This window comes from Oryzias latipes, chromosome 2 (assembly GCF_053564925.1).
Source record: "Oryzias latipes strain Hd-rR chromosome 2, Olatipes_Hd-rR_3.1".
In the NCBI taxonomy this organism is placed as follows: domain Eukaryota; kingdom Metazoa; phylum Chordata; class Actinopteri; order Beloniformes; family Adrianichthyidae; genus Oryzias; species Oryzias latipes.
Window position 1 is genome coordinate 6,419,835 of NC_136238.1, and position 24,357 is coordinate 6,444,191.

The 24,357-nt window shown below is 39.8% G+C and overlaps 1 protein-coding gene across 2 annotated transcripts in view; it reads right to left on the reverse strand.

The window, feature by feature from the left end:
- LOC101166036 (fibroblast growth factor 14) overlaps window positions 1-24,357 on the reverse strand; it is a 69,564-nt gene that overhangs the window by 11,503 nt on the left and 33,704 nt on the right. For both annotated transcript variants that reach the window (XM_023966232.2, XM_023966235.2), the window contains exons 2-3: window positions 19,879-19,989; window positions 17,768-17,871 (exon numbers count right to left, since the gene is read on the reverse strand). In XM_023966232.2, coding sequence (XP_023822000.1) covers window positions 17,768-17,871; window positions 19,879-19,989 — 215 coding nt within the window. The remainder of the gene's footprint in view (window positions 1-17,767; window positions 17,872-19,878; window positions 19,990-24,357) is intronic.

Consider the following 24,357-nt stretch of genomic DNA (forward strand, 5'->3'; position numbering starts at 1 on the left):
GACGCCTCCTGATTGGAAAAACAGCAGGGGATTCTCTTCTCCCTCCCTCCTTGGCTTCTCCGATTTTCATATTCTCCCATCACTCATCGTCTTTTCTGGCATTTCTCTGCAGAGCTTCAACACGCATGCCCCCCCCCCCCCAATCTTTTCTGTCATACGTGACACACCAAGCTGTACACCAGGCGGTCCTAACCAGGCCTGTTTGGACTGTTGCACGTACTGAACTGCCTGAACTGACACAGATACACTAGAAATTTGCATTAACGAGCGGTTGGACAGGTTAGTGTATCTCCGCTGGTTAATGCAAATTTCTAATCAGCCAATCACGTGGTAGCAACTCAAAGCGTTTAGGCTTGTAGACGTGATCCAGACAATCAGCTGCAGTTCAAATCGAGAGTCAGAACCGGGAAGAGAGGTGATTTAAAGTGACCTTGAACGTGGCATGGTTGTTGGTGCCAGACGGGCTGGTCCTCAGGATTTCAGAAACTGCTAATCTCCTGGGATTTTCACCCACAACCGTCTCTGGGGTTCACAGAGAATGGTAAGAAAAGGAGAAAATATCCAGTGAGCGGCAGTTCTGTGGTTGGAAATGCCTTGTTGATGCCAGAGGTCAGAGGAGAATGACCAGAATGGTTGCAGCTGACAGAAAGGCAACAGGATCTCAAAGAACCACTGGTTCCAACTGAGGTCTGCAGGAGAGCATTTCTGAACGCACAACACGTCCAACCTGGAGGCAGATGGACCACAGCAGCAGAAAATCACACCGGGTGCCACTCCTGTCAGCTAAGAAACTGAGGCTACAATTCACACAGACTCACCAAAACTGGACCATAGAAGATTAGAAAAACATTGTCTGGTCTGATGAGTCTCCATTTCTGCTTCACATTCGCAAACAACATGAAAGCCTGGATCCATCCTGCCTTGGATCAGTGGTTCAGGCTGGTAGTGGTATAATGGTAAGGGGATATTTTCTTGGCACACTTTGGGCCTCGTAGTACCAGTAGAGCACGGTTCCAACGACACAGCCCACCTGAGAATTGTTGCAGATCAAGTCCATCCCTTTCTGACTACAGTGAACCATCTTCTGATGGCTACTTCTAGCACGATAAGGCGCCATGTCATAAAGCTGGAACCCTCTCAGACTGGTTTCTTGAACATGACAGTGAGTTCTCTGGACTCAAATGGCCTCCACAGTCACCAGATCTCAACCCAATAGAAAACCTTTGGGATGTGGTGGAACAGGAGATCGGCATCATGGATTCTCTGAGGAATGTTTCTAGTACCTTTTTAAATTGATGCCACCAGGGATTAAGTCTCAGTACCCAAAAAAAAAACTTTGCAGCTATCTGCCTCGTGCTCCAACCGTTTGGTTGGAGTCCATGATGGAAACATCCCAGCGCCAGCACGTTGACGGTCCAAGAAGAAACCATTGTGAATCATTACAGCTCTGGAGTGTTTTGTCTGAGCTTTTTTGTTGTTCTAATCCACAAACAAGGTTAACCCTCTAGCCCCAATCACCATGGTGACAACGCCATGTCGTCATTTGACAGATGGGTTGAGTAAAACACGACCAGTTGCAGCTTCCTTTTGTGCCACAGCCGGTGTTACAACACTATGGAGCCACGTTAGCGACACAGACGGCGACTCTGGCGACACGCTCTCTCCGTCTGCAGACTCCACTCACCTCCCGATCGAAACATGTTTGCTTGGTTGAACTGAAGATCCTGTTCAGGACAGCTTGACATGAACAGCTGTCATAGTTGTGTTTCCCCTCCGTAGGTCAAGGGTTATATAACCTGAGGGTCAACAAGACATACCAATGTCCTTCCTGCAATAACAGCACTAATCTGATAATGCGACTGAATTAATGCATGTAGATGCCTCAAAAATCTGAAATTTTCCATCACGAAACTACATTTCTCCAATTTTATTTTGTAGTTTTACATTTTCACATGTCCACAGTAGGCCAAACTGATCAAGGACCTCATCCTCATCCCTACCTGTGATTCCACATCCTGTTTCACTTAACACACCTGATTTTCTGCAACAAGCAATCCAGGAAGAACTGGAAAACGGGCCGGATTGTGTCGTAGACATAAATACAGTAGACACAATCACAGACATCACCCATTGGAATTTGCACAAAGCTGAGTCCTAAGTCGGACGTTTACGTTGACTAGTGTCAACTACGCCCACTTTAAGTTCCAAGAACAGCAATCAGGTGAGACAAAGTAACGTTTAAAGCTTTTTGGCTTCTATTAGTGAAGAACCCAACTGTCAATCAAAAAACAATAAATGGACAAATTAGAGCTCTGATAAAATCAAATGGCTAAATTAAAAACAAATTCACCCACTAGTAGCCGCAACAAATAACAAACAAAGCAATACAATTTTTTTTAAAAAGCGTTGCAATTCCAAATGCACAAAAGTTTGATTTCAAGTGTGAATTTGGTCTTTTTAACATAAGTAACTGAAGAAATTGCTCCCTTATGCAACCATCTTCTAGTGGTCTTTGGAGGAACTGCAACATTTTTGGTACTTCCTGGTTTGCACAAAACTCTGGAGCAGAAGTTGGGAGATGGACACTTCACAAAACAAGTCACAGGGTAGTGACTAAAGAAACTGCAGTTTCCTCCGCATAGATTAGGGAAAACAGTGGTACAGTGGATCAGCGTTTATCGTAGAAGTACCGTTCTAAAAACAACAAAATCTGTGATGTACTCATCTTTGTTGTACGATTATTAAACACGTTTTAGGGCTGTAAAACTCCCCACTACACAAACACGAACATTTTCTCACTTTTCTTTGTCATTTAAACTCAAAGTTCAAATCACAGAAAAATGTGTCCAGTTTTATAGAATGGAAAAAAAGGTCTCTCACAATTAAAGATTTATGTAAATTTTCCAAACAAAACACATTATATACAACATTATATACAGCACAGAAATTGATAAGGTTAACAGCCAATCAGAATGCAGAACTCCATGCACTGTAAAACTGCAAAAAAAAAAAACATTCCTCGCGACAGCGAAAAGTAAACCTGCGAAATAGCGAGGAAATACTGTGGTGTGTTTTGTTATTTAGTAGGCAATAGTGTCCTCGTTAGCATAGCTAACCCCCATGTGTGCTAAAAGCAGACCTACACAGTTTGAGCACAACAGGATGTTCGAAAGCTACATCGTAGCATGCTAACGTTATCTGAATTATTCAGGTTTTGCATTAAAACATGCAGACCAGAGTTGTTTTTTTAATATCGCATTTCCAAACTCAACTTGCGAATACTCCCAGTTAGCTAACATATTTAACCCTTTAACACCAGAGATGCCACTGGCTACGCCTAACACGATCTTTGAACTGCCACAATTCTTGGGACCGTTTCTTGGCCATTTACACGATCAACGATATTCAGCTGATACTGACGCAGAGAAAAGCAGCTTTTATTATCGACTTTGGACTGATCTGCGACATTTTATGTTAGCAGTGCAAAGCCATGACAGAATCAGCTGATTAACGTTAGATGCGTACACACTTCAGTGCAGTAAAGTGTTGCATATCAGCTCAAGGCTGCTTTTCTCTGCTTCAGAATCGATTTGATTAACGTAAATTGAGTAAAGAGTAAACAGTGATGTACTATACACTGTATTGGATAAAGGTTCCAGGAATGGTTTACGAATGCCCCCCTCTCCCAAAAAAAAACTGTCATGCAAGTGTAAACAATATTTTTGCTACATGGCCAATATTAAAGGATTTTGGTTTTTAAAAGCTAGACAGCTTAACTGGGTGAGGATGCAGGAGGGGTCCAAAGCTTTTTGAAGACATTGACAAATAAATTGCTTAATTCGACCTCTTGGATTGAGCTTCGTACTTCAACAAACAAACTGTAGAGACAGTTTTAGGATAAGGATTCACGTCTCAGTAATTTGGGGGCTTGTCCGGGATCGGGGAAAAGTTAGAGGTATATTCTACTAGTGAATATAAAGGGAAGGCAGACATTCATCTCCAAATAACATTGCTCAGTTTGACCTCTTGGTTTATACTTCTCATTTGAACAAACAGACTTGGGTGAGACGTTATTTGGGTGGGGGATCCACATCTCAACACAAACTCTTTTTTTTGTTTTGTTCAGGCAGCAAAAGTTCTCTTAAATGACACAGACTGATCAAATACATGTTACAGACTGCAGATGAGGCTTGGTTGGATTTAGACACAGGGAAAAGACAACAGATTTCACTTTTGAGGAACAAAAAACAAGGCTGAGTGATGTTTGAGGGGTGGAGGGGCCTCCCGAGACCAGGATTTTGACCCATCCATCCTCCCTCTGAGGTTTTGCAGGGGTATGAAAATGTTTTCTTGACAGGCAGGAGGCACAATTCCCTTGGATGGCCTTGACAGGTAAATGTCGGCCGTTAAAGACCAACTCAGACCAAATATTTATTTTTCTTCTTTCCTTTCAATTGACTGCAACAAAGGAAATCTGTTTTGCGGCTTGATAGGAATTCAAAGAACTACCACCTAGAATTAGCTTTTGCTTTTGCTTAAAACTAGACCATTGGTTTCTGGGAAGATTGTGTCTGATAGATTCGGTCTCCTTTTAAGCGCGAGCGATCGCTCCACCACAGCAGAGCTTAATGCCACCGAGTTCACGGAAGGCGTCTGCCCTCCCGACTCCCATGCCATTGTTTTTCGTGTGGCTGTTTGCGAGCGGTGTACAGCGAGTGGGTGTATTTGTTTCCAACACCAGTCATTATCACAGCGCTAATTACCCAGGGGGATTGTGGGTAAACAAATCACTCTTAAGCAAAGAAGCCCAGAGAGAAGAAAGAAAAAGGATGAGTGCAAGGAAAAGTGATGATGAGAAGAAAACGAAAAGTGTTTGTGTGTTTTAGGAGACTTAAAAGGTGTGCAGCAGATTGGAATTAAGGAATAAAGCCGGCTTTGATCACCGTTGCGCACGTGTGGCCCCTAACATCTACACCTGACTAAAGGTTCTGTAGAGGACTTTAAATCATATGGCAGTCATAAAATACAGCATGTCTACCTCTCAGATATCTGTTTGAAACTAAAGTGGACAAATAATTTATCATTTTTTAGCCCCATGCAGATGTAAGGGGGTTGACCCGTACAAGTGCTGCAGGTTTTTTGGGTTCTCCGGGTCCCTGGAGGGTCATATAGAGGATGGGCAGGTGTGTCTTGCAGTTCCCTTGAGGCTCGTATGGCCACCTAATGAAAACGGATCGTACGACCCTGATATTTTGTGTCTCGCAGACAGACCGTATCCACCCACAAGTTGGACAGTTGGAACAAAAGCTACGTCCACGCCAGGCGAGTGATGCGCATTTAGCCCGTTATTTTTTTTTTGCATGAGCATTGGACACTGGACTGCCGCTTGGTGTGAAATGTCAAAGCGGTGTGAATGTGGGGAATTTTCATTTCACAGCTCTGTTCCGATAAAGGAAAGACTTGGTGACACAGAATTCCAGCCGAATATTCATTTCTCCTCCATGATCAATTTTGAAACGGTTGCCACTTTTGTGAATTGAAAAGGACACTACCATATCAGAATCCCTGATGGGTCAAAGGTCAACCTGGTCTACCTTTTAGTTGGGGTTAGGGTTAGCAATGCTTGTCTGCTAGAGTTTTGAAGGTGGAAGCCTGAAATGCAGGTTTAAGTGCATTTACATAGACCTTTCTATGGCGTCGCCGCTGTAGCTTAGCGCAAAAAACGATGCAGATGGGGAGGATTTTTGGGACTAAATCTCTCCCTAAAAAGGATTTCTGAAAGTCAATGAGCTGCATCAGCTCTTAACTTTACTGTGCCGAACTCGGCACAGTAACCGATTTTCTCAAAACACTAAATAATTTTCTATAATCGTCTGCATGGCAGCGGAGCGACAAAGAACTCAAATGAACGCAGTCCTTCTCCAAACTGAAACGTAGCAGATGCTTCCTTTATCCACGCTCCGTTTCTCCCCGCGGAGTTTTCCAGCATTTGCTCATCATCCCGGAAACAAACGGCGAAACCCTGCCGGAGGAACGCACGTCAAACCATGTCTGACCGGTGACCCTGCTCTGCCCCTCACAATAGTCACATCGGGTCCGAGTCATCCTCCATTCCACCGGCTTTAAAGAACACAGCAGTTTTGTTTTTCACTGTACTTCAGGGGGGCAGCTACAAGGGGGGCAGGCAGCAAAAAGCTTTGCACCGCCGCTTGCCCCCAAACATTTGAGTCCATATATGTATTATTGTTGACAAAGATTAATAAAGAAATCATCGATACAAGCTTCTTTAAATGTGTCAAAAATAACAGTTTAGCAGAGTTTCACCTGCTTTTAGTCATTTTTATAGTGTTTGGACTTCATATTTGCTTTATTTATTTAATCATTTGTATCATGTCTTCACACTTTTTAATCTTTATTATTAAAACAAAAAACATTTAAATTTAATTTCTTTAATTTTAACACAAAAAAGAATTTGTTTTTATTCGACCCAGTTTCAGATTTATTTTAAAATTATGTAATATAATGAAAAAATATGTTAAAGACTATGGATATGAACAGTTTTTTTTAAAAAACATTTAATTGGAGAGTTGTTAAAAAAAAAAAAAAAAACAGAAAAACACTCAAAGCGGCACTTACATCTCAGCACCTAATTATTCCAAACTTTTATTTTGAAGGCCTTAATGTCTGATGATGGAGGCTGTTTGACATTGCTTACATCTTAAAAAGGCAGTTTTCAGAAGCTTCCTCGCTCATGCATAATGCCGCTGTAGGCTGCACAGAGGCCTCCCACTCCACCCCTGGTCCATGTCTAATTCCTGAAGCGCTCTAAGGTGTTAGTCTGCTTCCAGCTGCTGGAAATCTGCAGCCTGTTCTTTAGACTTGATCTGTATCATCTCCACTGTTCCTCAGTTTCTTAGCCAAAAAAGTTGATTTTAGGAAATTTTTTACAATTACAACAATTAGATTTTGCTGTTTAAATATATTTTATTTTTATCTATTTTTGGAGCCGAACTGATGTACAAGCTTTTTTTCCCCCTTTAATCTCCTTAGATTTGAGAGGAGGAAACATGATGGGGGGGGGTTTGATTTATAAAAAAAAATAAAACAAACTTGCCTTCTATAAGCACAGACTCAAGGAAACCCCAGTTATTTTTTTGGGTCCAGACCAAAAACCGACAATAGTTGGAGATAAATCACGACTCTGCCAGCCTCTGCGTCTGCAGCCCAAACCTCGCAGGGCCGAGTCTGTACTGGGTCACCCCATTCAGGCTCGCCGCACGCTCTCAAGGTGCTTTCACACTTCCTGTGTTGTGTAGCCTCAGTCTGTTTTTGGTTTGAATTTTACTAAAAAGACGCCTCGAAACAGGACGGCTAAAGAGTCCAAAAGCCCGGCCCGCTGCCGCCTCTGATGCCGTTTATTTCCCTTCAATCTGAGATGACGGAGACTAGAAAGGAGGCTGCAAATACTGGGAGATTCACGATCGGTTCCTGAATATTAGAGTTTGAGTATTTGGTACATCCCAGATCGCTAGTTTGCAATCTTTACGAATATAGTAGAGTATAATACAAAAACCCTACAGACAATGTTACAATTGTTCTAAAATAATAAAATATTAACAATAATGTTGAATTTTTAGTATATATTAATGTCACTACTACGTTAATAAACCTTCAAAGTAAAGTGCCGGTGAAGGTTGTCACTTTCAAAATAAAACTATCTCGTTGGGGGGCAAAAAAAATTAAACTGAAGTTCAGTTTATTGATTATTTATTCTGAAAAAATGATTTTGTTTTAAATATAGCGGACAATTTGAATGAAAACTGGAGGATGGAAAAACTGTGAAGAACATTTTCAGGGTTTGTTTTAAATTTGATCCAAAGCAACATTCACGTTTGTTTTGGTTTCCTGCTGAAGTTAACCAGGAAGTTGACAGAAAACCTTTGGAGTGACATTCTTTAAAGTGTTTAAATGTTCGTGTTGTTTTTTATCTGTTATGTTTTGTATATTTTCCTAACATGATTAAATATTTTTTAAAGTTAGCTGACTAATAATTGCAAGCACTTCGTTTTAATGATCTAACCTTTAATATAAATAACGTTTTGACTAAAAGAAATTAATCTTTTGACTCTGTAGCGTTAAAAAAAGTGCCTGTTTTTTATGCAGATTGGGTTATGAATCCACATGGAGCATGCACACTTGGGTCTGGGTTATTAAAGCATGTTTCATTTATTTATGAGTCACTTATGGGGTAATAAAAGAAATAAAATAAAAGCCAAATAAAAAGACGCGCATGGCAGCCACTCCAACGTAGTATATTCAATAAAAACAATTTAATCTGTAAATCGTTTGTCTCGAAAGGCCGCCGAGTCCCAATCTCAGGGCGTTATATAACTGAAGTAAACAAAATGTTAATTCCAAGACTAAATACAGTTCTTTAAAGTCCAGATTATGTCAGTAAATCCCAAAAAAGATCAATTTTAGGTAAATTCTCCCAAACTGATCAATTGAGCGACTCGGGAGACAAAAAAGTGAATCGAATAGGTATTAAGGAACCATTTATAATGTCAAGGATCATTTTCTTTGAATTATTTTTGAATACATTGATGAATTCTCTTAAATATTTTTGTCTTTTTTCCAGTTTTTTATTGTTTTGTTGTTTCATTTGCTTGAAACAAATCAATCAATCATAGGTGATAATTTTCTTGTGTGAGGTAAATGCTCATAAATCTAAAGTTTTTTTTATCTTTACTGAGCAAAATATGAATCTATTGCTGTATGGAAAGTGAAAAGAAAACAACAGTCATCTAAAAACCAAGGGGAGAGAAGATGAACCTTTGAAAACCACAAAATAGTACAAAAAAACAGTATTTGACCCAGTAATAAAAGGAAAAACGGTGAGAAATACTGACATTTCTAATGCACATCTTGCATCTTTTGCTTCTTTCCATGTATCCCTGTTTAGATTGACGCTGGATGTGAATCTCTTTTGCATAAAAATGCGATCATTTGCAGGAATCCAGTGAGTGCAGAATCACGGGTAAAAACATTCTGTCCAAACGATGCGAGTTTCGATTCCTCTCTGCGCCACAGACATCACACAGTGATGTCTTTGAAGAGGCTCAACAGCTCACCAGGCACTAATTTATTCTCTAGTTTCCAGGAAATGTGTGTGTCATGACGCACATGTCTAACATGTGCCCCCCCCCACCCACCCACCCACCCCTGCTCTCATGTCTGTGGATGAAGACATCAGAGCTGCGATGAGCGCTGCAGCTGTCATGAATGGAAACGCACGCCCACATGCAGACATGCAGCAGGCGTGCAGAACCCGCGTCCCGCGTTCTAAGACAACGGATTGATCCGGACTACAGGTTGTCTGACAAAATACAACGATTTAACTGAATAAAATTGGCAAGCGCTCCATTTTTATGACCTAACCTTAAATATAAATAACATTTTGACTCCGAAGGCTTAAAAAATTGCCTGTTTTTGATGCAGATTGGGTTATGAATCCACATGGAGCATGCACACTTGGGTCTGGCATGTTAAAGCATATTTGATTTATTTATGAGTCACTTGTGGGGTAATAAATGAAATAAAATAAAAGCCCAAAATGTAAAAAAAACAAATTAAAATTCAATAACACTTGATAAATATTTTTTGAACAACCAAATACTTTATTTTAACAACTAAGAAAAGCTTGAAAAATATCAGACAAAAAAATCTTAAGGTAAGAGAGACTCGGATGAAAGACTTTAAATGGAGAAACTTTGAGGTAATATCTGACTAAATATTTCTGCTCTTCTAAACCTCCATATATATGGGAGCAGAAAGCATCTCCGTCTTTAAACTTTCTTTCCTCAATTTTTTTCCAATTGCGACACACGGTTGGTGAAAAGTGAACATCTGACTGTACATGTGAAGCCAACAAATCCTCGATTTTGTTTCTAAAGGAAGCAGTTTTTGTATAGTTTTGCCGGTTTTGTGGATCTGCAGCTTCTGAAATGGATTTTTCAGAAACAAAACAAAAAAATAGAAACTTTACATTTCTCCAATGAATAATAATCATAGATTACACATTTGTGCAAAGAATCACCGAAGAAGAAACGTCTTTTGTGGAAACATTATCTGATAATGTTTAGGCTGGTTTACCGCCGCGGATGCTGCATTGGGCTCAGAGGGAAGTCCCAAATATTGGCGTTTCCAACACCCAACATTTTGTTTTCGTGCTTCATTGTCTATTACCGTCAATTAGGGTGCTGGAGGTGGGAAAGGGGTGGGGGGTTGTGTGTAGGTCTGGGTAGGGGGCTGTATTTTCATTTTCGTGCTCGTTTTAATATTATTTTTTTAGTTTCGTCTTAATGTGAAGCACTTTGTGTTATGGATTGATGGGAAAAGGGCTATAAATGAAGTTCGATTTGATTTAAAAGGTGAGGCCAGACAGTTCATCAAACCCCCACTAGGGGCGTATTCATGTCTATCCCTATTTACTCTAATGCAAAATGGCCTAAAATAACAATAATACATAATTGCAGTCCAAATTTTTTAACGTCTCTTAAGTAAAATTTTCTTGAAAATGTAAATAGAATGAGAACGTGGCTTTTCGCAAGTAGGATGGACTTAGTGGGCGTGTCAAAAAAAAGCCCAAATTTACGACTACATATCCTGTCAAGATGGCGGCAACATAAAGCAGAAATACTGAGCTCAAACTGAGCATTTCTGAGATCTCAAGAATTCCATTTTTTCTTCCATTATTGTTTTACGCGACCCCAGTTAACAAAGGTCACAGGTCAAAGGGGACAGAAGAGGTTCAAAGATCCAGCATGTGCATTCACACTGAATGCCATTTGTGCATCAAATTTGTGCCCGCCGCCTCCGTTTGCTGCTCGACACAACTCCAAAAATGTCATCATAAACCTAAACATTTCCATAAATGGTAAAATGGTAAATGGTGTATACTTATATTGCGCTTTTCTACCTTCTTCAAGGCCCAAAGCGCTTTACAGTCACAGTCTCAATCACCCAGTCACACACACATTCACACACTGGTGGCGAACCTGAAATCTTACGATCATGGGTCGACCGCCCTACCGCTGCACCACGGCCACCCGATATAAGTGTGGGAGGAGCTACGGCCAAAATCTCCTTCCAGTCCCAGTCAACTCAGGTGTGCCTCAAGGCTCAGTCCACAGCCCTCCCTATTTTATCATCTACCTTCAGGAAATCAAAATATACAATTTCATTGCTACGCTGACGACATCCAACTCCACGTGGCAACTCGCCCCAACTCCATTCTCACTCTTGCTTTCGTGACAGCCTGTCTTTCTGAACTCAGATCCTGGTTTTCGTAATAGATAGACGGATGGACGGACGGACTGAACTTTGAAAGTGGAAGCTGTGTGAATCCCATTAGGAGCCCAAATTAACCATAAATGGAAAATCTGGTCTTCAAAACCATTATTTTAACTGCCACAACAAAAGAGCTAGCGTTTTTTCATTTGTTTTGAACAATTCTTACTTTACCCAAATGTGTATTTTATTTTTGTGTATTTCTGAGGCGGAACCTTTTGTTTAGGACCGTGTTGCGTGGAGAAAGTTTTTTCAGTTGTAGCACCATCAGAGTTCCATACAGCAGGCAGTAAGTCCAAATGATGACGCCGTTTTACCGGTATTTTTGTCATTTTTTTTTTTTTTTGTCTGCTCCCAATTCCCAACAATTTGAATAAAGAAATACTCTTAATTTTCTGAATATATCTGTCCTCCATCATCAGAAAAGGGCCAGAAGAACCTGCTAAAAACACCACGTTCATCCGAGCGGGTCTTTAAGTGTTGCAATTGCAAGGAATTGAAGGATTGTTGTTTCTCCTTTAAGAATTTCTTTCCTGAAGCAATTTAAAACAAATCATCTTTTCTTTTTAATTTGCTTAATTTGAATGCTCATTTACAAAGACATTCTTCCCAATAAACCCCAATTGTTTGAAAGCTAAGTGGACTTGTATAGATTTTCTATTGACTTTGTGTGTTTTTGATGAATCAGTTTTCAAACAGTCGCGTCATTTTATCCAGCAAGGCTTCTTCCTTTTTAGTAAAGATGATTACATCTGATATCTGGCCAGGCTTTGATGAGTGTAAATGTGTTTATTCAGAATGCCAAAGCAAACCTGCTTCCCTACGAGGAGACGAACAATTTGGGGCTTTAATATGTTTCCATGACACTGGACGGAAAGAGGAAGCGAGGGAGAAGCGCCGTTTTTTTTGTTTAAATGAACCAATAATAGCAAGAAGATGAAGGGTATCGCCTCGAACCCCGTCACCCACTCACCCATCTCCATGTCTAATAACCGGTTAGCACAGTCCTAACGTGAAAAACCGTTCGATCTCATGGCCTTACCGCTGAACCCGAGCATCAGTCATGATCAGAGTACCGTGCAGCTCTTGATTGCAACACATCAGACAAAGTAAGGTTTTAAAAAAAGGCGATCAAAGACGAATTAGATGTCAGAAAATGATGCGATGGGATGAAAAGTGTCCTTCCTCTGTCGCCATGCGCAGTGACTTTGCTCAAAATCCTTCATTTCCTCTTTCACCTCCCAGATGACATCGTCAACCCGACAACCCTGACAACCCCCCCCTGCGCCCCGCAGACCAATATGTAGCTGGTGCACACCCTCCTCGCCAAGACGCCCTCTCCTCACTTTCGGGTTGATTCGCACATGAAGTCCCAAACTCATCAGCACTTCTTTATTTTTTTTCCACTTTCCCCAGCATGCTTCATAATTATCACATAGCAGCTCATTGCACACTGGGCCATCTGTCAGCAGAACATGCACAAACACGGCTCGTGCACACGTGCAGGCAACCGCACGCCGCCAGATGCTGGGATCTGGAATTAAGAAAACCTGCAAACAAGAACCAAGTCTGCAGCAGGTCATTAGAAACTTTGAATAACGAGATAAAGAGTTTAAATTTGATCCAACAAAGAGTGCATTAAAAAGTTTTGCATTTAAAAGCTAAAAATTTGGAGAGACCTACTGACATTTTTGATTTTGTAAAAATAACATAAAAATATTTAAAAAACAAATAGTACAATAATTCTCAATGTATTCTCACAGTATTTTTCTGTAAATACCTATTTCCCCCCAATAAATTGGCTCTAATCTGATCAGTTTTAATCTATGATTATCAATTCTTTTATCTAACATCTTTTGAAGATATGAAAATTTAAACCTTCAGTATTGAAGTGATTTATTTATATCTCAAAAAACTAACTGAAGGCAAATGTTTGCCTAGAAAGAACATGAAATTACTCCAACTGATGAACTTGATTCATAAATATTAATGTCTTGATTAATGTCTTTAATTTATCATTTATTTTATGAGTCAGCAGAAAATGATCGATTGAAATCTAATTCAATGGATGACATTCATCTTTGATCAGAAAATCAAAGTTCAGGAGCAAAAATAAAACATAATAAACCTTAAATCTACTTTCTCATGTTGGCCAGGAGCTTGCTGACAAAATGACAAAAACGGCGTGAACATGAAAGTACTGTGTTAGGGGAATATTACTGTAGTACCAGGTTCTCCCTACAGCTGGGCCCTTCTGCCTTACTTTGAAAAGAGAAGCATCACTGGCACTTGCCAGTTTTATTATTTAATTTGTAATTTAAATGCATTATTCTGCATTTTGGAGCCATAACTACCTTCCCTGAAGTGTATTTTTACTATACGAGATTCATAAAATTATTTCAGACGTCGCAAATATTCACACTCCAACTTTCAGGAACAGCCAGGAATATCTGAGTATTCGGATACTCGTTACAGCTACAACTATGCCTGTATAAAAAAATAAATAAAAAAGAAAACACTCTTGAGCTTTTAGGTCCCACTTTTAGTCTTTGATTTTTAGTTCGGAGTGAGTCATTCTGATTATTTTGTTCCCTAACTGTTTCACTTGTTTGTCCTTCTATTTATTGTTATTATGTAATTTTGCTAATTGAGCTGGACTTTCAATGCATCAACAATTGTAGAATACAATTTTTTTCTTTTCTTTTTTGGTGCACTATTATAAAAAATCTGTTTGTAAAATGAGCTGCAGAAATAAAATGCACTAGTTTGATTACATACTACGCAGAACTTTGGAACCAGAGCAGCAGATATTTAGCACATTTCCATTTGCACTAAAATTTTGCAGATATTTTTCAACGTAGCTCTGAATGAAGAAACAGCTTTAAACGTTACTTTAATAATTTAAATTTCCTGCAGTGAACCAGAGTTCTCATGCAGATGTGCTTGCAGTGTCCACAAAGCTGGAATAGTTTCACCCAAAGATACAGAATATAGGTAAAAGACAGACATTGAGTCACTGAATGGCCAGTTAGAAAAGGCTCCACTTCATTGTGGGAGGGGCCAAACCAAAAACCACCAATCACAACAGTAAAATAAACTAAAACGATTAGTTTGGATTTTTGGATTAAGAACTTATTGCTGGTACAAAGCTGTGTATGGATAATCTCTGATAACTTTAAAAGAAAGTATATTATGGCTTCTAGAAAAAGAAAAGTTGGGAAATCTGAAAAATAATGTACAAAAATGAATCAAATAAAGTATTTTTTGTTAATTAAAATCTCAATCTTTTAAATCAAAGTAATGTTCCTTACTGTCACGGACACTACAACCATTTTACGCACTTTCCACGTATGAAATTCCCGTCTTTCGCGACCCATGTGTGAAAAACATCACTCATAAGTGTGTCTTGCGTTCATCATTCGTCGATTTCCGTCGAGGTTTTCGGCCCGACTGGTATTCTTACGTGAATTCGACTTTAAGCTGTTCGAAATTCTTGGTCAGTTGAGAATCATGCAGTTTACACGCATTTTACGTAGTCTGTTCGCAATTATTACCTAAATCTTACACAATTGTGCGTGCTTGTTGTGAGATGCATATGCAAAATTTGTGGCTTTCCACGACCGTTCCACGTATGTCAAACCCAAAACATTTAAGTCACGCGTCGGGGATATCAAAACGTGCTTCCTGTTGAACTTTTTCTCTAAAGGGGGGAATATGTCCAACATTCAGTCTGTCTCCTAACTGGCATAGACGGCTGACAGGCGCTCCATGTTTCTCTGAAGTTAAAAGCAGTGGAGTCTGATGTATATCGACATCCTGTCATCTCCACCTTAACTAGTTATGGGGGGGGGGGGGGGGGGTGGCTGCCAACAAGAGGAGAACCGGAATGGATTCCTGCAGAACCTGGAATGATAAACACCCGGAATGCTACTCTTTCCTGGCAGGACGTTTGCCGATTTTACACCCCCAGACATCCGGATCATTTAGACTCCCTGTTTATAATTTAGACATTTGTTATCATGGAGCTGCTTGGAAACGAGTCCCAACGCTGGAACAGGATCAAACGTCCTCGGTTTCGCTCTGTGGAGCTTTGGAGGGGACTTCGACTGTAAGGGGGGAGGAGGAGGAGGACTCCCCCTCTTCAATTATTTACAGGAAGTCCTCATGCATCTGTGACTTTCAGTGACAGGCTGAGAAAGCCCAGCAGAGCAGTACAGAGCTCTGTTCTTCCTCTTCATAGTCCTTTCTCTTCCACTTACCCCCCCCCCCTGTCAGCAACCTTTTTTCTTCTTCATTTCCTGCTCTAAAACTTTTCCCAACTCCCCCGTCTCCCCCACATCCTTTCTTCCGGGCTACTTTCTCCCATATTTTTTTTTTTCCTTTTATCGCCACTTTCCTATTTTTCTTAATTTTTTAAATTTCCACTTCTATCTCCAAGTTGATTGTTTCCTCTTCCATTTTCCATTTTCCTCTCCTCTCATCCCCACTGCCCCTCATCCCCCTCTTGTCATCTCTGCTCGACAAAAGGTAACGGAGGGGTGAGGAGAGGGGCGGAGGACGTCAAAGGAAAGAGACGTCAACCGAAGAGTGTGAACTCTTTCTGAAGAGTCGGCGAGGAAATAATTTATATTCTGCTCGAACATCTCGCTTGTCTTCTTCCTCACCCCCCCCCCCATCCTCCGCTCCACTTTCTCTTCCTTTTTGGCCAAATCATGTCTTTCAGACACCAACAAATAACTCAACACTAGAATATATTAAAGATTGCAACAAAAAAATAAAACAAATAAAAAAAAACAACTTTACATTTTAGAAAACAAACCAAATTGCAGGAAAACCAAACGGAATAGAAACATTTCAGAAAACAAAAGTGATTATTGTGTTTAAAGACAAAACACAATGAATAAAATCTGGAAAGGAATGTGCAATGTCCACAAAGCTGGAATAGTTTTACCTTAAACTACAGAACACATTTGAACCCTCGTTTTGTTTTGCCTGTTTAGTCATTCGTAGAGTCTGTTTCTGTGCTGGAAATATTAAGTAAGTCCCAGCTAACCTTCATTACAGGATCAGAAGTCAGAAACTCCATCTGCCGCTTTGGTTATCAGCAGGAACAGTCTCCAGGGTTCTAACTGCTCATCCTGGATGCCGCACATCTGACTCTCATTTATTCTCATTTATTAAATCAACCACTGCACTGAGCCTCACTCAGTGTGAAGTATTGTTTGTCCCACTTTGCCCTCATTAGCGTTACATCTGGACCTGATCTTCTGTCTCCTGACCCTGTTTCTGACTCTGTTTGCCTGCCCCGCCTCTCGCCTGGATCCTGACCATCCTGTCTCTCCTCTGATGCTCTCATGCCTGTTATCGACTCCTGCCTGCCTGCCTGATCCTGATTTAGCTTTGTGGACTTTCAGCTGAGCTAATAAATTTGTTTTACTTTTGCACTGAATAATTAGTTAGTGCAGGGGTGGACCTAAAGGGGGGCTGCTGCCACCCCCAGCAAAAGGTTCTGTCCCCACATTTTTTGACAAATGTTGGGAGGAAAAAGTGCCAATAGAGGCTCTTTCCAGCATTATTAATAGCACCTCAGCTAAAAGAACAGCTGTTTTTTAAACAATAATTTTAACAATTCTAAAAAAAAAAATTGAAACATGTTGCTGTAATTTGTACTTCAGGGCCACCGTACATCCATGTTCTTCCTTCCATCTTATGTTAATGATTTCTCCCACTTTGCTTTGTTTTTTTTAGAAATTTCTATTGACAAAAACTTATTATTTTTAATTTAATTTACAAACCTCTAAATGTTTTCCAAACCATCCTCTACTTATTTGAAATCCCCAAAAATGAAACTCCTCCCTAAAAATTCCTGGATTTCTTTTTTTTTTTTTAATCATTTGGAGTGAATACATTTTTCATTCATATCTCTGTCAGATCTTTTGCAATTAAGGCTGCTTCCACTGACTCTTCTCCAAGTGTGCCATCCTTCAGAGAGAACACGAGTCTCTTCAGTGGAGCTCGGTCCAGGCTGATTAAGTCATCTGCCAGATAAGTCTATCCCAAATATGCCGTCATTTATCCTGGCTTTTTCCTCCCTCAGCCATTCAAGAAAATCTCAGTGCAATCAATTTCATAAATCAATCAAACAAAAAACACATTTTTCTCTCAATTCTTTGATCAAATAGTGACTTTTTTCTCCTCTTCGTCTTTATTATTTGATGTTTAGGTAGTTGCCTGCAAAAAAAGGTGAACAGGTCTGTTTAGATAGACACCTGGCTGAGCAACATGTGACGCTCAAGCGCCCCAGAAAGAGCGAGGAGACGAGGGAGAGGATGACGCACGGCGATGTTTTGACTCCCAGGCATCCGTGCAGAAGACCTTATGCTCTGTGAGATGCCGGCGTGTGATTCGGAGTGCTCACCGAGGTGTACAGGTGGCCCTCGCCGTTCATTGCAATGTAGAGGCCGGTCTTCACAGATTGGATGGCCACGACTCTCAGACCGACAGGAATTAAGTTAAAAAGAGCTGAAACGAGACAAAAGGAGTTCATTTTCCTTCACGCTCTGAGGACTAAAATGCCACCATTTATCTTCCTAATTGATAGCATGAAATTTGTTTCATTCTAATCAAATGGATGAACAGATTCCTACTAAATAAGCTGAAATGTTCACCTTTTCTCAAATGGCAGACGTAAAAAATTACAGAAACAAAGCAAAAGTTAAAGATCTTTTTTTCAGCTTGTGACATTTGAAAATCGGCCCCCTCGTGTCTGTTTTTTTTTTTGTTTTCCCCCCCCAAAGAAGCAGTCCGTGCGTGAGCCCCGCCGGGTCAGGACCAAAGACCGCTGACGCTTCGGCAGAAGACAGCCCGTAGCCTCAGGCAGACGCTTTGAAAAGAACACCGCTGTCACTTTTCTGTTTGTTCACAACAACAACAAAACAACTTATTTCACTCCACATTGGCTTCTTTTCTTTATTTTTTTTTATTGATTTGACAACTTGTGTGTGAAATACAGAACTAACGTTTGAGTTTCTCTGATCCTGGATGGTAAAACATTGCAAAGCTTTTCTTTTATGTATAAATTTCTGTCAATAGTTTTTATCTCAAAAACTTCTAAAACAAATGCATGTTAAAAATCCCACAAAAATATGATTTATTACCTTTTTTTTAGAACATATTCATTCCTGTTTATGATTTTTTTTAAATTCCTTGAATTTACAAATTTCTATGCTTTGTTCCTACTATCTTATTAGTAAGATAGCCATTACTCATTAGTCATTAGATAGTCATAAGTCATTACTTTTTCATAATCCTATAACATTTTATCCAAAACAAAAAATAAAACATTTTATTAAATTTAGAAAATTCTGAGGAAAAATTCAGAATGTGACAGCAATAACTAATTTCTATTAGATTTGATTAGTTTATCACCTTTATAACATAAGAAGTTAGCATATTTTCTTTAATTTTGGGGGGATAAAGGACAAACCAGCTCTGTCAAAAGCACTAAACTGTTATTCATTGCAAGATTTTGATCAATAAAGCGGATAATCAAACAAAATGTTATTTTTTTCATGCTTTTCCTCACAGTTGAGCTACTTGTTGCCTCACCTGCACTGGAATTGATATTCTTGTAGCGTTACACACAAGAATTTGCTCAAACCATAAATACCATTTGATGATTTTATACTTAAAATCATTTCTAATGCAAAACTGTAAATTTCACCAAGTATTTTTGTGTATTTTCTACCCCATTTAATCGGGTTTTTGTACGTGGTTCAAGACAAAATGACTTGATCCATAGAACGGTGGATTTTTGATTGGAAGGTTGCAGGTTTGGTTTCCACATTTCTTGTGTTGAAGTACCCTTAAGCAAAAGAAATAAGAGAAAATATGATCTAAGTAAATACATTTATTAATATTTTCCTTTTTTTGACCATTCGTTTATCATATTTCAACTAAAAATGTCATACAGGATGAATATTTTTTAAACCATTTTTACTTCAGTACAAGTTTAGTAAATAAGTCATTACGAGTAGAATTTAATCAGCTATACTTTAAAGAACATAGTTTTTGTTTTGTGTAGCTGCAACATATTTAAATAAGGGCAAAAAAAAAAACATATTGTTGGTTGGTTGTGTTAGGTTTTCTTGTGTTCGTAACTCCATTTCTCATAAACTTCTACAGGAAAAGATGTCATTTGCTCCACGCCAAGGCAAAAAATTAAGTAAATTAGTAAAACAAAAAGAGGATACAGTGATGTTAAGGAGCGGAAACATCTGTAAAAACACTTGCCATAGCAGAGAAGGACAAGAAAAGCACAAAAAGATGACACTAAATAGGGGATAAAAATGGCTTTGTCTCCGTCTGAGCCACACTGGATTCAGACGTTTCAAATTGTTTTTGTGGGGAACAAAAAAGTTAATTCATAATGAGGATTATTCGCTCTGCGTTCATAGTGTTTCTTTTTTTTTTACTCTTTGAGGGCCTAATGTAGCTGCTACACACTGTGAATCCCTCGTGTCAACTCACTGGAGTTGGTGCTGTCGTCTTTGGTCCCATCCAGGCTTCCATCCTGGCCCATCTGGAGATAGAAGCCCTGCCTGCAGAACAACCTGGTCACGATGCCCTTCAGCTGCGGTTCTAACAGAGACACAACAGGGAGGAGGAGGAGGAGTTAAGGACGCTCTCCAGCGTTTGAGCTAACCGTCACGGAGACGAGGGCGCCGTTTGCTCCCTCTGAAGCTCACGTCTTGGAGGGCACCTTTGCCCACAGAATACAATGTGGCCACATGTGACCTCCAGCATCCGCTGGGATTTCTTTTGGAGAGTCTAGTCAAGCACAACCAATCCATTACAGGATTCTTGGACTAATCCGTTCTTTGTGGTCAACGTTCCACTTGAATAATACCGATAAATTATTTCCTAAAGTCTTGATGATGGAAGTGCAGCCTTGAATTGGCTGTAAATCAACCTTCCTCTCCTCTTCAGAACAAAATATATTGATATAAAGCAAGCTTTATGAAAAAAAAAACAAATAAATATATGGGTAAATATACGTAAATGTTTCTGTGAAACTGACTTTAAAGGTTACGTTGTCTGAAAAACGTTGTAAAGGTTGATCAATTTATGGTAGCATTAGAAAGGTGCATTAGAGGGTTGAGTAGCAGTCATTTCCATTGTTTATCTGTGTGATCATTTGAATATATATTTGATTGAACAGCATTAGTAGAACTTTTTTTTTTATCCCCTTGATGCCGATTGACAAAAAATATGCATTAAACCACTTCAAATAAATGTCTTAACTTCATTTGACAGAAAAAAACATGAATATAAATTATTAGAAAACATTTTACTCTTTTTAATTTGTTTAATTAAACAGATCTAGTGACTGCGTCTGTAAAAAGCTATTTTCCATCTGTTGATCAGTTATAAATAAAAAAAATTGCCTACTTTTGCTAAAATGTTGAGGTGGGCGGAGTAAACTCCAGTCTGTCAGTTTGGCCAACCCACTTTCAGTTTATTTTTTACCCCTTTAAAGTCCGACGGGTGATGTGAATCTGCTGGTTAACGTAACTGATGTAAACCGGGCGGCGGCGTCCAAACTGTTTGCAAAGAGGGCCGAATTTGGTGAGCGGGAAACGGGAGAGGGCCAACCATCTATGGGGGACTCTGGTTTCCTCCCACAGTCTGAAAACATGCTTGAATGGGTGAACTGGTGACTCTAAACTGTCCCTTTAGGTGTTGTTGTGTGTGTGTGTGTGTGTGTTTGCGTGTGTGTGTGTGTGTGTGTGTGTGTGTGTGTGTGCACGAGTGCGTGATCGTGGCCCTGTCCTGGGTGTACCCTGCCTTGCCCAACCACGGCCAGGTTAGGCTCCGGCAGCTCTGTGACGCCATCCGGGATCAAATGCATAAAATGAATGAAGTTTAATGAACTATTCTATTGCATGCCATACTTTTTATTTATTCACATAGAACAAATACTTCTAAATAGGTTTTTACCATCAAATCTCCGTTGTAGATGGCGTGTTTCGTCTAATTGTCACCACTATCAAGAAATTATACAGGCAGTTTTTTTCTTATAAATATAATTGATATTATGAAAGCAGCGGTAGAGATGTCAAAGGGTCTATATCAGGGTTCACCAACCTTTTTGAGACCGAGGGCTATTTCATGGGCACCAAGTGGTATGAAGGGCGCCACTAAAAACCTCCTAGCCCCCCCCCAAAGAAAACAACACAATTTGAGGAATTCAAAGATATGTAAGGATATAAGGATGCAAAGATAGACGTCCATATTGTTCATTTAAGAGGAAAGCGTTTAGCCGATCACCGCTGGCTCCACAGAGAAAGTGTATGTGAGCTGGCAGCGGAAACTCTTCCTGGAAGGGGCTGTTCCCCACTTTGTGACATCACAATGTCAGAACCCGCTTGTTTTTGTGGGTTGGGAGGGGCCGGTGCTCAGAGAGCAGGTTTTTAGAGGAATATTCAGAAATGGGTGAACGGATCAAAATACCACTTCGGGGTTGATCATAATGAGGAAATGACATTATAATAAACTTAACAGCTCAAAAAGTTGATTATGCATGACATAGGCTATTTAAAGTGGCATTTGGCACACGGGCCAGACTTTACTGATGTGAACTGTTGGAAGAGTTGTGGTAATTCAAAGACCAGCTGGTGTTAAAAGTGTCAGTGAAATCATTTTAATGTCCATATAAGTAGCGCTTTCCTACCAAAAATGGCCCATTTACTGCTTCTCGATCCAACCAAACACTAAATTAATGGAGCGTGCGACTTGTAAGACGATTAAACCACTGCCCTCTGGAAAAATTGGGGTTAAAAAAAGGGAATGTTATGACTAACTTTGAGAAAATGGCAGCTTAAAGACCAAAAACTGAACCCACTGGGGGTTTTTTTATACTAAATGGTGAGCCCAGCATCCCCATGAACATCTCATCCGGGTCCTTTATAATTTTCTATAGCTGATGCGTGGCTGCAGTGTACATAAATACCAATTAAACTCACAGATGTTGTGGTTTTAAAGCATTTGTTAGAACTGAACTCCAGATGTTTGCACCATTACAGATCTAATGTTCTTTTTCAACGCAGGGTTTCATTTTTAATCACCTAACAATGCGCTTTGGGCCATTTCATGATACTGCAATTAAACCAGGGTTTCCATTTGCCTGTCGCTGTTCAGATCTCAGCAGAATTAAAAAGGATTGACACCTCTGCAAAGCTCCAATCGATGATTACTCAGATGGATCCTTGCAACCCCGCCCGATGCCCCTGCTCCAGCGAGGGCGGGAATCCCCTTTTGAGTTTTTATGCGAGACTGAGAGGGATTCTATGAAGGTGTACCCTAATGCGGAGAGACGGAAGCAAAAAAAGAAAAAGAAAAGACTGACCCAGTTTTCCAGACTGTGATTGCATGTGAGGGAGACAGAGGCAGGAGTCAGGGGTGTTTTCCATCTGTGTGAAGGATCCATCTTGTGCGGCGGAGAAGAGTCACCCTTAAACCGCAAAAAGTCTCACTGCACAAAGCGATTATTAAAAAAAAATAAAAAACTTCATTTGCTTTATTTGTTTAATGGTAGCACCACGGCAATCACATGTCAGAAGGTTCAATTTTGTGATGCATCCACATCTCGTTTAGAAAATCGAACTGTCACAACCATAATATATGGGTGTATTTTAAACTCTTTCCTAATCAGTAGAGATTAACCGGTTCAGTTTTAGCAGCTTTCAACAGAACGCAGTCGAGACTCGGCTGACGGGGAATCTTCAAGGTTGTACAACAGATTACAATGTTTTATCCCATTTTTAGCTCAGTTTACCTTAGAAAAAAGCAAAAAGACTTCCTGCATTGCTGTTAATTTAATTAAAGAAGAAAACAAATTCAGTAAAGAGGTTTTATGATTTCCCGAATCTCCACGTTTTTTTAATAGAAATATTTTACTTTTTAACCAAAAAAATAATCCTTAATTGGACACTTTATTGGAAAAAAAAGCCAAAATGTTATAGTTGAAACTAAAAATGGTCTAACTGCTACATTTATTGACATATATAAACATTTAATGAAGCCTTTCCCGTTAATGCATTATGCATTTATTCCAAAATTATTTGGAGTGCAGGCGTTTGCCCCTTTGGTGTCGTCCAGCTAAACATAAAGTTCGAATGAACTAACAGGACTTCCATAAATTCTGTCTTTATTTGCTTTGCTCCACCCTCGTATTTTTCTGGCCGATGAGTGAAGAGATTTTTAGCCATGTGGTTCGAATCAGGAAAAGGCCGCTTGGCCAAACAACCGAGGTTCAGAGCTCGATCCAGACCAGATTTAGCGGACTGGGTCCGGAACAAACGGTTTTGCCAGTCTGAATAAAACGTGTGGTCACGTTTAATTTGAGACCTTTTGAGACCTGTTGAGGATCCACAGCCACCCCCGCTGAGGTATCGTTTCTATGGCAACCACTCTCACCAATCAGTAGTGAGCTTTTTGGAAGGCCACACCCTTACACCCACTTGAAAGTGGACTCGGTAGAGTCTATCAATCAAATGCATTGAAACTTGTGCAAGGGGCCCAGCAGGCTCCACCCACTTTTTTTGATTGGTCAGTTGACTACTACCAAAAAAAAAAAAAGGAATTGAACTTAAATAACTTGAACTACAGAAAAAAAAACATGAAAAAATGAGGATTGTAAAGAAAATGTAAAAAAAAAAGGTATCAGAGCAAGAATGTTTATACTGACCAATAGAACGACAATCAGCTGTTATTTCTCTATAAGTCTATGAGGTTTTGGCTTCCTGGAACCAGCGGGTACTTCCTGTTTGGGACACCAGGAGGGAGGAGTCTCCAAGTCCAGTTTTCAGTGAGTTTTCATGACACATAGGCACAAAACTTTATCAAATTCCTCGAAATTCTTCGAAAAACACAATTTAGGAATAACACTGTTTCTATAAAATGATAATTATGCGAATAAACACAAACCAAATCACGCGATAAGTCATT